Here is a 14,683-nt window from a genome sequence, read left to right as displayed (position 1 = left end):
AATATATACTGCTCAAAAAAATAAAGGGAACACTCAAAGAACACATCCTGGATCTGAATGAATGAAATATTCTCATTGAATACTTTGTTCTGTACAAAGTTGAATGTACACAACAGCCTATGAAATTGATTGTCAATCAGTGTTGCTTCCTAAGTGGACAGTTTGATTTAATAGAATTTTGATTTACTTGGAGTTATATATTGTGTTGTTTAAGTGTTCCCTTTATTTCTTTTTTTCTTGAGCAGTGTAGTTTCTATATATATTTGATGGTAATATAATAGTACATTTGTAGTTATAGAACCCTTATATAGAAGTATTGAAAGTATTGATAAGTATTTAATATTGCAGAGTAACTAACTTTTTGTGTTTGTTTTTCTTAATTGATATTAGACTAAAACTATACCATCGGAACAAACAGTAATAGAACTAATTTTTTAATCAGAAATAGCTGATAAAAAATCCTATATATTTACTTACAATCGCAATTAATGAACTAACATATAATATTGTTGAACTAGTTTTATTTGTTAAACGATTATTTAAAGTTAGATGAACTGGCTGAAGAGTCCATGAGGAGAAGGGTGGCCTATGCATTTAATAAAATAAAATAATTAAATAAGAGAATAAGTGATATTCTAAACATCAGAAACTACAGGAACTGTATGCTTAAATGAGACAGCCTATTTTAACTGTTATCAATGTCATTGAGAACAATAACCCAAAATAAAGGAAGTAGAAAATAGACTAGAATAGATTAGAAATAGTCTAAAATAGACTAGACTAGATTAGAAATAGACGAGATGAGACGAGAAGAGGAATAGAATAGAATAGAATAGAATAGGACAATGAATGGAATGGAATACTTTATTGGCCAAATGTGATTAGATAAGACAAGGAATTTGTCTCTGCTGCAGAAGCTCCAGAGTGACTTTTCCTTCATGAAGCTTTAAAGACCTGGAAGATCAGAATCCATAGTAGACCTCAACCTTACAACCATTCATTGATACATCCTTCAAAGGATGGATCAAACTGAATTGATTCAAATTGGGGGGGAAAAAGAGATTTACAACCAGCCCTTGCACTCTGGAACAAACTTCCTCCCGACAAATGTACCGCCCCCTCCCTCCTGGTCTTTCGTAAAGCTCTGAAGACCCACCTCTGCCAACGGGCATGGGGGGCCGTGAACCACGAGATTGAATGATTGAATCGGATGAATGTGGATGCTTGCATAAGGGGTTTTAGATTTTTTATTAATTTTATCTATGTCATTTTAAATAATTGGATTTCCCACATATATTGTTTGTACTTACAATGTTGTACACCGCCCTGAGATGCTTTGAAAAGGGCAGCATAGAAATCCCCTCCCCCATTTATTTTCAATAAAGATTATATTAAAAAAAAGAAATCTAATAAACAAACAAACAAACAAATAAATAAATAAATAAGTCTCCATAGTCACGTGATCAAAACGTGAATTCCCTGCATGTGGTTACAACAGTTTGAGTGGATGTTAACCCCGAAGCCAAGTAAAACACCCATAGCAAACAGAACTCTGTGCCAAGATGATATCTCGAAATATCCTTTGAAGACTCTACCTGCCTTGGAGTTCTGTTTGCTGTGGGTGTATTACTTGGAGCACCGACACCAGGGTTGTGTGGTTGCCATTTGTGACCTTCCTAGCTGGCTTGTGATTAGCAAAGTCATTGGGAGAAGGCAGATTTGTTTAACGGCTGCACTAATTAGTTTAGCAACTGTGGCATGACCAGTGATGGGCTCCTACAGGTACGGTCAGGTACACAGAACCGGTAGAAAAATTTTGGATTTTTTCCTTTTTTTCCCTTCTGGGCTCTGGGTATGTTTTTCCTATCACAGTAACTGAGGTTGAATGTGTATAATTTTAGAAGAGCTGTGCATGTGTGTGTGTACATATACATATAGTTTATATAGTAGCTAATGTATATTTTTTGTGCCTGTGTGTACTATTTATGTACACATATAGCATATATATACAGAATTAAATTGTGTATTTTGGATGTTCAGTAATAGTAAGGGAAATTGTATCTCTTTGAGGCAAGGATAGGCCAGGCACTCTAACTCTTCTTCTGCTCCATGAATCCCAGTGGCCGATTAGGTCCCAGAGAGTTGGCCTTCTCCAGGTCCCGTCGACTAAGCAATGCCGTCTGGTGGGACCCAGGGGAAGAGCCTTCCCTGTGGTGGCCCCGGCCCTCTGGAATCAACTCCCCCCAGAGATTAGACCTGCCCCCATCCTCTTCACCTTTCACAAGTTATTGAAAACCCACCTATTTCGCCAGGCATGGGGAAATTGATATACCCCCTAGCTTTTACGATTTATGTATGGTTTGATTGGGTTGTGTGACTATTTTAATGACAAGGGTTTTTAATTGTTTCTTAAGTATTGGATTTGTACACTTTATTATTGTTGTGAGCTGCTCTGAGTCTCCGGAGAGGGGTGGCATACAAATCTAATAAATAAATAAATTTAAAAAACAAACAAATCCTTGACGTGAGTGATGTCAAGTTGGCCATCTTTAAGCCAGTCACATGACCTTTAAGCCTCCCCGTCACATGATCGTCAAGCCACTCCCACCTGGTCACATGGCTGGCAAGCCACACCCTCAAAATAAGCCACACCCACAGTGTGATAGTAAAAATAATTGCAGCCCTTCACTGGGTATGACTCTCTTAACATCATTGCCTTGCTCAGCAATGGACATTAAATCGAAGACCACCTATACAGTGATACCTCATCTTACAAACCCCTCATCATACAAACTTTTCAAGATACAAACCCAGGGTTTAAGATTTTTTTGCCTCTTCTTCCAAACTATTTTCACCTTACAAACGCCACTAGGATGTCCCACCTCTGGACTTCTGTTGCCAGCGAAGTGCCTGTTTTTGCTTTGCTGGGATTTCCCTGAGGCTCCACTCCATGGGAAACACCACCTCTGGACTTCCGTGTTTTTGTGATGCTGCAGGGGAATCCCAGCAGCGCAAAAACGGGTGCTTCACTGGCAACGGAAGTCTGGAGGTGGGGTTTCCCAGCGAGGGGAGCCTCAGCGAAATCTCAGCATCACCAAAAGTCCAGAAGTGGGGTTTCGAGGACTTCCGTGTTTTTGCGATGCTGCAATTTCGCTGAGGCTCCCCTTGCTGGGAAACCCCACCTCCGGACTTCCGTTGCCAGAAAAGCACCTGTTTTTGTGCTGCTGGGATTCCCCTGCAGCATCACAAAAACACAGAAGTCCAGAGGTGGGGTTTCCCATGGAGGGGAGCCTCAGGGGAATCCCAGCAGCGCAAAAACGGGCGCTTCGGCTGGCAAAAAGGGTGAGTTTGGGACTTGCATGCATTAATCACTTTTCCATTGATTCCTATGGGATACATAGTTTTGTCTTACAAACTTTTCACCTTACAAACCTCATCCTGGAACCAATTAAGTTCATAAGACGAGGTATCACTGTATTTACTTCCTTGATGGGAGCACAGGACATCAATCACAGCATTTATCAGAGAAAGCTGAATGCCCTAACAGGAAACAACACTTATTCCTTTTCTTCTTTGAATTGTCCCTATTTTAGATGCAGTTCTTTTCCAGGGACAGAATGCAGAGCAGCCTCAAATACCAGATTACTTTTTAAAAATTCCATGGAAATTATCAGTCTGCCCCCTTAAACACTGCTGCTCTGTGATTTGATACTTTATATGCCTCTTCTCTCTGACTTCTCCCCAAGTTGAAAAGAATCAAGAAGGAGGCCAAGACATTCCTTCATCCTCATTCTGAGCACTGGGTCGAAATTATGTGTCATTGGTGCATAAAATGTGGGATTGGCCATAGGGTTCACCGAACATTCAAGAGCCAAACTTGATGCCCAGTACTAGGTGTGGTAACAACGAGAAACCAAAGGATTATGTTGCAAGAATGTCAATAAACTGGAAGTGTTAAAGATCAACTGCAAAGCTTAATGTACACATTATTTTAAGTTTCACTCAAGAATTGTAAAATAACTGGCTTAAGGAGTTCGGTTATCAATCCCAATTGTCCAGTAACACACATACACACACACACAAGAGGAGCGTTTGGTCTGGTGCAATTTTATTCAGCTGTAATTAGATGGGAGAAAAGAAAGTCTTTCCAATCATTGTGGAAGAATACAGGACTACAGACTCACTTAAAAACGAAGAAGCATAGCCCATAAAATCATCTGCTACAACGTCCTTCCTGTCAACAACTACTTCAGCTTCAACCACAACAACAACAAACGAGCACACAACAGATACAAACTTAAAGCAAACCACTCTAAACTCAACTGCAGGAAATAGGATTTTAGTAACCGAGTGGTTGATGCATGGAACTCACTACCAGACTCTGTAGTATCATCACCTAACCCCCAAAACTTTAGACTATCCACTGTTGACCTCTCCCGATTCCTAAGAGGTCAGTAAGGGGCAGGATTGGGCTACTGCCCAGATGTGGGGGAGCGCAGTGGGGTAGCGAAAATGGAGCTCCACCCCAGGGCACCCGATTTGCACTGAAAGATGTTGAAAGAAAATGTAGGGCGTCCTGCATAAACCACGGCCACAGTGTGGTAGTAAAAATTTTGGTAGCCCTTCACTGCTAAGGGGTGTGCATAAGTGCACCAGCATGCCTTCCGTCCCATGTCCTACTGTTTCTCTCTTACTGGTATCATGTAGATAAATATTGTTATATCTTTGCATACCAAAACAAACAAAGTAAAGAGCTAAATTTTGGTGCTCCCGAAATCATTTACAAGGGAGATACCTTTGCAAAAAGGGGATTGTATGAACGCTGCACTCAATCATGGAGATAAATAGTCTGCGATGGTGAACCTATGGCACGTGAGGCATTGCCCTAGCTCAGTTCCAGTGTGCATGTGGGTGCCAGCCAGCTGATTTTTGGCTCACGCGGAGGAGCCTGGGGAGGGTGAAAAACAGGCCTACAGGGCCCATCAAAAGTCCAGAAATGGGGGAAGTAGGTCATGCGTACATGAATGGGGGTGGGGCAGCACGGGCAGGCAAGTCACACATGAATGTGCAGGAGGGTTGGGTGCAGAGAGTCATTGAATTATGGGTGTGGACATGCACTTGCAATAGTGGGCATGCGTGCGCTTTCGGCACCCACGGGAAAAAAGGTTCGCCATCACTGCCCTAGATCATCTCCATGCACCACCCAAGCAACTATGGTTTTATCAGGTCCTTTACTACAGAGCTTCAATTTCCATGGGGAGCTTCCCCAACTTGCATTCTGAGGGTCTGGGAAGCTTGGTCTCCAGTTCCAGGTCAAAGTTGTTCATATCAAGATTGGGAACGGTAGGCTGCCATCTCGACTGGTTCCTTGATTGTATCCTTCCCCTGCCATGCCCACCAAGCCACACCCACAGAATCGGTAGTAAAAAAAAATTGAATCCCACCACTGGTTTGAGGGTCTAAAAGAGCTTTTCACCTCCATCTCTCTTCTGTTGTTGTCGGTGAACCAAATCGCATTTGAGAAATACATCACATTCCACTCCTGTGTTCTCACACAAGGTTTGATTTATTAACATGGCCATTTTGTATTCGTGGCATGTTCATTCCAACACTGAATTTCCCTTCAGTTCCCATCCAGGTTAAAGTTCATTTCACATCCCCATACCCACAAATGCACAAATGTGGACCAATCCGGTACAGGGATTACTGGCTTCTTCATTTATTCAGTTGATCTTGAAATGTGTGTTGGAATCAATATCTCTCTCTCTCGCTCACCCCTCCCATTTCCTTATTGCTGCTAACTGTGTCAGGCCAAAATCTCTAACTTCACACAATACTTTGGGCCTGACAGTTGTACATGTTGATTTGGGCTTGAATGTGTTTGAAACTGGAGAGTAGCCAGGTCTTTTCTGGTGAGAAAGCCTGAAGGCATAACAGATGGTAGGACATTCAACTGCATAGCAGGCAATTAGATTCAGGTAGTGAAAAGCATGATTTGACTGTGTTAAATATTACTTTTTAGAATATTTTCAAAACTGGCTAGGAATTATTTGCTAAAATCAGATCATGTCCCTGATTGGACCATGATTTTCAGCAGTGGGGAAAAAGCATAAGGTTTCAAAATATACAGTAGTTATACAGTTTTAAAAGATAGAATGGAGCTGGAAAATTTTAAGCAAGAAGGTTAGAATATCCCTGGAGGGGGAAAAAGCATTCCGCAGGACTTCCCAAGATAAACGTTTTCCTGATCGGAAAGCAAACTGGCTAATTCTCAGTGGGCAAACCTGTATTTTAACTGGGGGACATAAGAAACTAAGCAGGAGGCCCTAATGATAAACAGAAGGGCTTGAGGGTTGCTGGAAAAGTTGTTTACAAATATAGTAGGTCATATTCTTTCTTTTCTGTGTGTGTAGATGCAGAATTGCCATGTTTCTTAACTGGGGATTTTTCCCCCCAGTCCAGGAGAACAAGTGACCCAAAATGAATACTGTATTTTTCGGAATATAAGTCACACCGGAGTATAAGACGCACTTTAGTTTTGGATGAGGAAAATAGGGGAAAGAATCTGCTTACCAGATATTTATCTGGCTAGCATCCTTAGTCTGGTCAGCTTCAGCACGTTATTTTATCCCCTAGTTAAAAGTCTTTGAAAAAAAAATCCTTATTCAGAGAGAGTAACAACGAAAGAGCTTGAAAGCCAGTATGAGCTGGGAAAATCATTAGGGTTGGAAAGAAACATTTGGAGAAAGTTAGCGAACGTGAATTGAGAATGTGGGGAATTGCACATTTATTGGTATGCCAAAGCATTGATGGACCATCTATAGGTAGTTCTCGACTTACAACAGTTCATTCAGTGACCATTTGAAGTTTCAATGGCACCAAAAAAAGAGACTTATGACCAGTATTCAATAAATAGCGCATAAACTTACTCCCCCACTGCGTCCGTGGGAATGGAATGGAACAGAAAAGAACAGGACAGGACAGGACAGGAAAAGAAACGGACTAGACTGGACTGGACTGGGTTGGACTGGACTAGACTAGACTAGACTAGACTAGACTAGACTAGACTAGAATAGAATAGAATAGAATAGAATAGAATAGGGGATGGAATGGAATGGAATGGAACGGAACAGGACAGGACAAGAAACGGACTGGAGTGGACTGGACTGGGTTGGACTGGACTGGACTGGACTGGACTGGACTAGACTAGAATAGAATAGAATAGGGGATGGAATGGAACGGAACAGGACAGGACAGGACAAGAAACGGACTGGACTGGACTGGACTGGACTGGACTGGACTAGACTAGACTAGACTAGACTAGACTAGACTAGACTAGACGAGAATAGAATAGAATAGAATAGAATAGGGGATGGAATGGAACGGAATGGAACAGAACAGAACAGAATAAGACAAGGAATGGACTGGACTGGACTGGACCGGACCGGAATGGAATGGTATAGAATAGAGTAGAGTAGAGTAGAGTAGAGTAGAGTAGAGTAGAGTAGAATAGAATAGAATAGAATAGGACAAGGAACGGAATGGAATGGAACATAATACTTTATTTAACCAAGTGTGGTTAGATATATAAGAGATTTGTCTCTGGTACAGAAGTTTTTAAACAACAGTGATAAGTCATAGATCATAAATCATAAGATACAAGTAACTGATATATCATAATATATCTATAGGAGAAGGTAGTAGGGGAGATGAGAGGTGAGAAAGATAATAAGAAGACAAGACAGGGGTGGGCTACTTCCCGGATGTGGGGGGGAGGGGAATGCAGTGGGGAAGCGAAAATGGAGCTCCACCCCAGAGCACCCAATTTGCACTGAAAGATGTTGAAAGAAAATGCAGGGCGTCCTGCATAAGCCACAACCACAGTGTAGTTTTAAAAATTTTGGTAGCCCTTCACTGTGACAAGGGTAATAGCAATGCAGCTCTACTACATGGGTAAATATCTTCAGGCATAAGACAGTGCTGTGGGAGTTAAGTGTTGAGTGCTGGCATGGGGGAAGAAACTATTAAGAAAATTACGAATAAGGAGGGAGACAACTCAGTGACATTATTAGTAAGAGAAGAAGAACAAAGGGAAAAAATGGCATGGAGAACCTTTGGCCTTTCGATTGGTTGAACTTCGCCTGCCATCAGCTTCTGCCACCATAGACAATGGTGAAAGCTGTTCGAAGTTGTAATTCAGGGGAATTACATCCTCCCCTGGCAGGCAAATTAATTAATGGTGCTGCTTGCCAGAGAAGTAGATTACTAAACATTTTTTTAAAAAAAGAAAATGTGTCCTCAGCAGGCAAAGATCAACAGCCACTTGCAAATTGGCAATAGCTTTCTACTGAAATGAACCTTCAGCGTGCCAGGAACAGCTGAGGACAGAATCCAGACTATAATACAGTTTGCGGTTACCATATGGCTATATAGGTTAGAGCAGTGTTTCTCAACCTTGGCCGTTTGAAGATGTGTGGACTTCAACTCCCAGAATTCCCCAGCCAGCATAGAGCGAACCTAGAAAGAGATCATGGAGAAAAGGGGGAAGATAGAGAGAGGGTGTGAGCTTTTCATACGAGGAAGCATTTCCTAGGGAGGTACATACAGTATTGGGATCCTTACCAGCAATTTAAAAAGGATGTTGAGACTCTAGAAAGAGTGCAGAGAAGAGCAACAAAGGTGATTACTGGACTGGAGGCTAAAACATAGGAAGAACGGTTTCAAGAACTGGGCATGGCTAGTTTAATGAAAAGAAGGACCAGGGGAGACATGATAGCAGTCTTCCAACATCTCAGGGGCTGCCACAAAGAAGGAGGAGTCAAGCTATTCTCCAAAGCACCTGAGTGCAGGGCAATAAGCAATGAGTGGAAACTAATCAAGGAGAGAAGCAACTTAGAACTAAGGAGAAATTTCCTGACAGTGAAGACATCTCCCTCAGGCTTATAGACTTTATGTATGGTATGCTTGTGTTGTATGTATTTTAGATACTTTGTTTTAATACTAGATTTGTTACATTGTATTCTGTTATTATTATTGTTGTGAGCCGCCCCGAGTCTGCGGAGAGGGGCGGCATACAAATCTAATAAATTATTATTATTATTTATTATTATTATTAATCCGTGGAACAACTTTTCTTCAGAAGTTGTGAATGCTCCAACACTGGAAGTTTTACAGAAGATATTAGATAATTATATGTCTGAAGTAGTGTTTCCTGCCTAAGCAGAGGGTTGGACTAGAAGACCTCCAAGGTCCCTTCCAACTCTGTTGTTGTTGTTGTTACTATTATAAACATAGGAATCTTAGAAATAAGATGATTTGCTGCAACCATTTGTCTGAAGTAGTGTAGGATTTCCTGCCCAAATGGGGGTTGGACTAGAAGACCTTCAAGATCCCTTCCAACTCTGTTATTATTATTATTATAAACATAGAAATCTTAAAAATAAGACGATTTGCTGTAGCAGGCAGCAGCCTGTGGATTCCAGATGTATTAAGGAGAGTGGTAGAGCATTTCCTTACTTTGGCTCCTGCTTCTACAGGTGACAGGCGCTGAGGATAGAAACATAGAAGATTGATGGCAGAAAAAGACCTCCTGGTCCATCTAGCCTGCCCTTATACTATTTCCTACATTTTATCTTAGGATGGATATATGTTTACCCCAGGTGTGTTTAAATTCAGTTCCTACGGATTTACCAACCACGTCTGCTGGAAGTTTGTTCCAAGCATTTACTCCTCTTTCAAGAAAGATGAAATAGAGAGGCCGAAAGAACGGGATCTAAACCTGCCTCCTTTCTCTGCAAAATTATTTGAGGTCAGCCCCACAGATTCACATACATCTGCCCCCAGGACCATCCCCAAATGGTTCGCCTGGTCTTCCTTAGATCTTTCCTTGCCTTATCTTCCTGCCCCTTCGCTTGGAATGTGGCAAGGCAGGGAGGGCTGGTCAGGCTGGACACAGAATCCATTCATCTGTGATGTCGGACCGCTGGCTGGAATCCATTCTTAAGAAAAGCCAGGACACTCGCTTGGCTTCTTCTCTCTGGACTTGCACACGAGAGAGCGAAGAGACAGATGCCTTCCCTGGGTTGCCCTGCGATGACCGGCAGCCTGGGAGCCCCACCCACTCCTCCCTGGATTACATAAAATGAACACACAGGTTGCACTCTGAAGCTCCTTTCCAAGCTCCTGTGGCTTCTCTTTCCTCCTGCCTTCCTTGAACAAAGTCACAGCCATGGTGTGCCTGAGCAGTATGGCGAGGAACACTGATATGCGCTGGCGCTTACCTTTGGTGGCCCTCCTCTGGGAGGTCGCCATGATTATCCTGTTTGGGGTTTTCGTGCGCTTCAACCCGGAGGCGAACATAGCTGATTGGGAGAAGGAAAAACAGCAGAAGAACATCTCTGACATTGAGAATGATTTCTACTTCAGGTACCCCTGTGAGTATAATCACGCCAGGCCACAAGGCAGCCTGGGGTTCCTTTCCTCCGCATGCCTTTTTTTCCTCCGCTGAGTTCCGAATGGCAGAAAATCATAAAGGTTCCAGATCAATGCCATAAATGTGGAGTAGCGTAGTCAGTCTGGTTGGTTTGATATATTAATCAGCCATGTGGACTTTATAGGGACTTTGCAGGAACTTTTCTTTGATTGATTCGGCTGCTCAACTTCTCCTTGGATGCCTTTGATCAGCATCCTGGATCATGCTCCCAAATGTTGTGGCTGCAACCCCAGGAAAGGCTTTAATCTCAATGGAATTTAAAAAAAATAAGGAGGGTTTGGAATATTATGATTGTGGGGCAAGTTCTATTGTTGGTTGGGGGAAAAGGAAAACGTAACAAACATATAGTTAGTAATATATTTTCCTTCCTTTTCATTAACAGCAAAAAATATGTTACACACACACACACACACACACATGTAGGTGTGTGTGTGTGTGTGTGTGTGTGTGTGTGTATAGTATATAGATCTATCCTAGTCTCCCTTAATTTTCAAATTCAGCAAAAACATGTGACAGAGACACACATACATACATACTGCTCAAAAAATAAAGGGAACACTCAAAGAACCCATCCTAGATCTGAATGAATGAAATACTGTATTCTCATTGAATACTTTGTTCTGTACAAAGTTGAATGTGCACAACAGCATGTGAAATGGATTGCCAATCAGTGATGCTTCCTAAATAGACAGTTTGATTTCACAGAAATTTGATTTACTTGGAGTTATACTGTTTAGGCGTTCCCTTTATTTTTTTTGAGCAGTTTATATATGTATGTATGTACATGAAGGTGTATTGGCATATTGGCAATGGCATATATATATATGAAGGTATTGGCATATTCAGGTTTCTTCCTGAGTAAATTTCAGAGATTCCTGGTGATGTTTCAATGAGGTCCCGTCACCAGAAATCTCTGAAACTTACATGGGAAGAAACTCGAATATGCCAAGACCTTCATACCTGTACCCATGAAAAACTCTGAAAACTTACATACATACATACATGCTTGCATACAGTACATACATACATACATACATACATACGTACATACATACGTACATACATATGATAATAACAGATATTTCTTGGTGGCAAAAGGTTAAGGGAAATTAGATACTGAACACCGATATGTTAATAGCTGTGTGAGCACAATAAGAAATGGAAAACAGATTTGCTACACAAATGTGTTTTGTGTTTTGTATATATATTTATAAATAAAATGTTCTAATTTAAAAAAAGGCTTTAATCTGATTTCACCTTTGCTTGCTTGTACCTTGAAGCTGGAGCAGATATAATGAATAACATTTATTTCCATTCATCTTTAAAATAAATATTTTTCTCTCTCTTGCCATGTTAAAAGCAACAGTTTGAAAAGTTTGGGGTGGGGGGAATGCCTCCAAGAGTTTGGGAAGCAATGTATCCTTAGAAGGAGTATATTTCCACCAGAAATGAAAATGTGGATTGTTTCACTTGCTGTTTCGATTGTTTCATCTACTTCAGATATCTAATGAAACTTCCTCCTGTTTTATGTATGCGTCCAACATGCATTTCTTCACGATCTGGATGAGATAAGCCTGTGTGTTTGGAGTTTCTCCCTCATTTACCGAGTGAGGTTCTGAATGCCAGCGCTTAAAGTTCCTGATCTGAAAAATCCCTTCTGTGCTTAGGTAGGGTTAGCCTGGAGAGAATAATAGAAAAACGAACCAAGATGTTCAAGTCACAGCTGAAACACAGCCTCTTTCTCCAAGGAATCTTTGCGTGGAACAGGAGTCTTAATTGATTGATTAATGATGTAGCTGACTTTTATTATTTAAAAAGTTCCTGTGATCCAACTTACATTGTGGATCAGCTTGGAAATTGGAGAATGTTTCCCAACCTCAGCCATTTTATGCTGTCTGGGGAATTCCAGAGTTGAAGTCCACATATGTTAAACCTGCTGAGGTCAAGAAACGCTGAAATAGGGAAAGGAAGACTGAGCATCTTTTTTTAAAGAGAAAATAAATCACTTCAAGTGTTTATGGACTGCAGCGAAACTATTTAAAGGTTGACTCAGCCTTCCATCCTTCTGAGGTGGGTAAAGTGAGGACCCAGGTTGTTGGGAGCAATATGCTGACTCTATAAACTGCTTAGAGAGGGCTGCAAAAGCACTGGGAAGTGGTATATAATTCTAAGGGCTATTATTTATTTTATTTATTTGTTTTGTCAAGAACATATTGATAGTTTATATACATGATACTAGTTAGAGAGAAACATTAGGACAGGGGATGGAAAGCACGCTGGTGAAGTTATGCACGCCCCTTACGGACCTCTTAGGAATCGGGAGAGGTCAAAAATGGATAGTCTAAGGGTAAAGTTTTGGGGGTTACAGAGTCAGGTAGTGAGTTCCATGCATTAACTACTCAGTTACTAAAGGTATATTTCCTGCAGTCAAATTTACTTTAAATGTGTATTGGTTGTATGCTCGTGTGTTGCTGTGGTTGAAGCTGAAATAGGCAGGAAGGACATTATAGCAGATGATTTTATGGGCTATGCTTAGGTCGTATTTAAGGCTACATAGTTCTAAGCTTTCTACACCTAGGATTGTAATCTAGTTGCATAGGATATTCTGTTGTGAGTGGAGGAGTGGAGGGCTCTTCTAGTAAAGTATCTCTGGACAATTTCTAGAGTGTTTATGTCCAAAATGTGGTGTGGGTTCCAGACAGCTGAGCTGTATTCAAGGATTGGTCTGGCAAAAGTTTTGTATTCTCTGGTTAATAGTGTGAGATTACCGGTGCAGAAGCTACATAGAATTAGGTTAACAACTCTTGAAGTCTTTTTGGTGATGTTGTTGCAGTGGGCTTTGGCACATAGATCATTTGATGAGTATTCCTATTGCTATTGCCTTTATTAGAATTACAGATTTGTATGAGATAACTTTGTCCAGTTATCTCACATTCTAGCTTTAGAACTTGATTATTATTATTATTTTTAAATGGTCTTTTGTCTTTTCCCATTGCTAAATTGGAATACCTCCTGCTTTTCCATTTCAACACAAAACTATACTAGCATCACAATGGTTATCCCCACTGTCACTCCCTATCATATCTATGGAGATTCTCCATTTTCTGGGTCATCATTGTCCCAAAAATGCTTTTCCAAATAGCAAAGGACTTCCTTGGATTATTTTTTTCCTTTTGAAAACATTTCACTAGTAAAATGTTTCACTATTCAAGTAAAGAATAATAATAATAACAAATGTGTTTAAGACAGTTTAAAAATAGGAAAAATGACAAGGGAATTGGTCAAAACTATTATATTGAGAATCTGCCAAATAAAAAGGGTTTCCCCCCCCTTTGAAGTAGAAATCACTCAAGAAAGGGTTAAGAAGGAGAGGGAGGAAGTAGTTTTTTGGAGAAGGTTAAAGGAGGAGAGGTGAGAGGAGGAAGGAAGGTTGGAGAGAGGGGAAGGAAGATAGGAGAAATAGAGAGTGTATGACGGGAGTGGGGAAATGAGATTTGAATACAGACCATTGATTTATTAATAAGAAAAAGCTGTAAACATGAATATAGAAATGTGGATTAAGGTACTGTTTGTGATATGTATGTAAGGCGCTTGCACTGGCATTTGTATGGATATGTGCAGTGAAGGGCTACCAAAATTTTTACTACCACACTGTGGTTGTGGCTTATGCAGGACGCCCTGCATTTTCTTTCAACATATTTCAGTGCAAATTGGGGGCTCTGTGGTGGAGCTCCATTTTCGCTGCCCCCTGTCCAGGCAGTAGCCCAACCCTGGATATGTGTTAAAAAAAAATCTTTTATATTAAAAAAGGAAGTTTCTTCTGAACTTGGAGGTCTCAAAATAAGCAGAGAGTCTCAATATTCTGCAATGGTTAAGGCACCCATCTGGGAACTGGGAGACTGTGAGTTCTAATCTCCCAATTCTGAGAACTGAAGAATTGAAAACTGAAGAAGCTTCTTGGGTAAGAAGGAAAACATTTTCTGGGGGCGGGAGAACCACAGAAATCCAGTTGCCATTTGGAGAAGCACTTTTGGAATAGAAACATAGAAGATTGATGGCAGAAAAAGACATCATGATCCATCCATCTTATACTATTTCCTGTATTTTATCTTAGGATGTATATGTTTATCCCAGGCATGTTTCAATTCAGTTACTGTGAATTTACCAACCATGTCTGCTGTTCCAAGCATT

The 14,683-nt window shown here is 40.8% G+C and overlaps 1 protein-coding gene across 1 annotated transcript in view; it reads left to right on the top strand.

Moving 5' to 3' along the window:
• Positions 1-10,162: 10,162 nt before the first annotated feature.
• The window catches only part of RHCG (Rh family C glycoprotein), a 30,681-nt gene continuing 26,160 nt past the window's right edge, over positions 10,163-14,683 (top strand). The window contains exon 1 of the mRNA XM_070762030.1: positions 10,163-10,433. Within this exon, the coding sequence (XP_070618131.1) occupies positions 10,229-10,433 (205 nt within the window). The 5' untranslated portion in view covers positions 10,163-10,228. The remainder of the gene's footprint in view (positions 10,434-14,683) is intronic.

This window comes from Erythrolamprus reginae, chromosome 10 (assembly GCF_031021105.1).
Source record: "Erythrolamprus reginae isolate rEryReg1 chromosome 10, rEryReg1.hap1, whole genome shotgun sequence".
Classification (NCBI taxonomy): domain Eukaryota; kingdom Metazoa; phylum Chordata; class Lepidosauria; order Squamata; family Dipsadidae; genus Erythrolamprus; species Erythrolamprus reginae.
The sequence above is the reverse complement of the archived record's forward strand: the minus strand, read 5'-3'. Positions and strand labels throughout refer to the sequence as shown.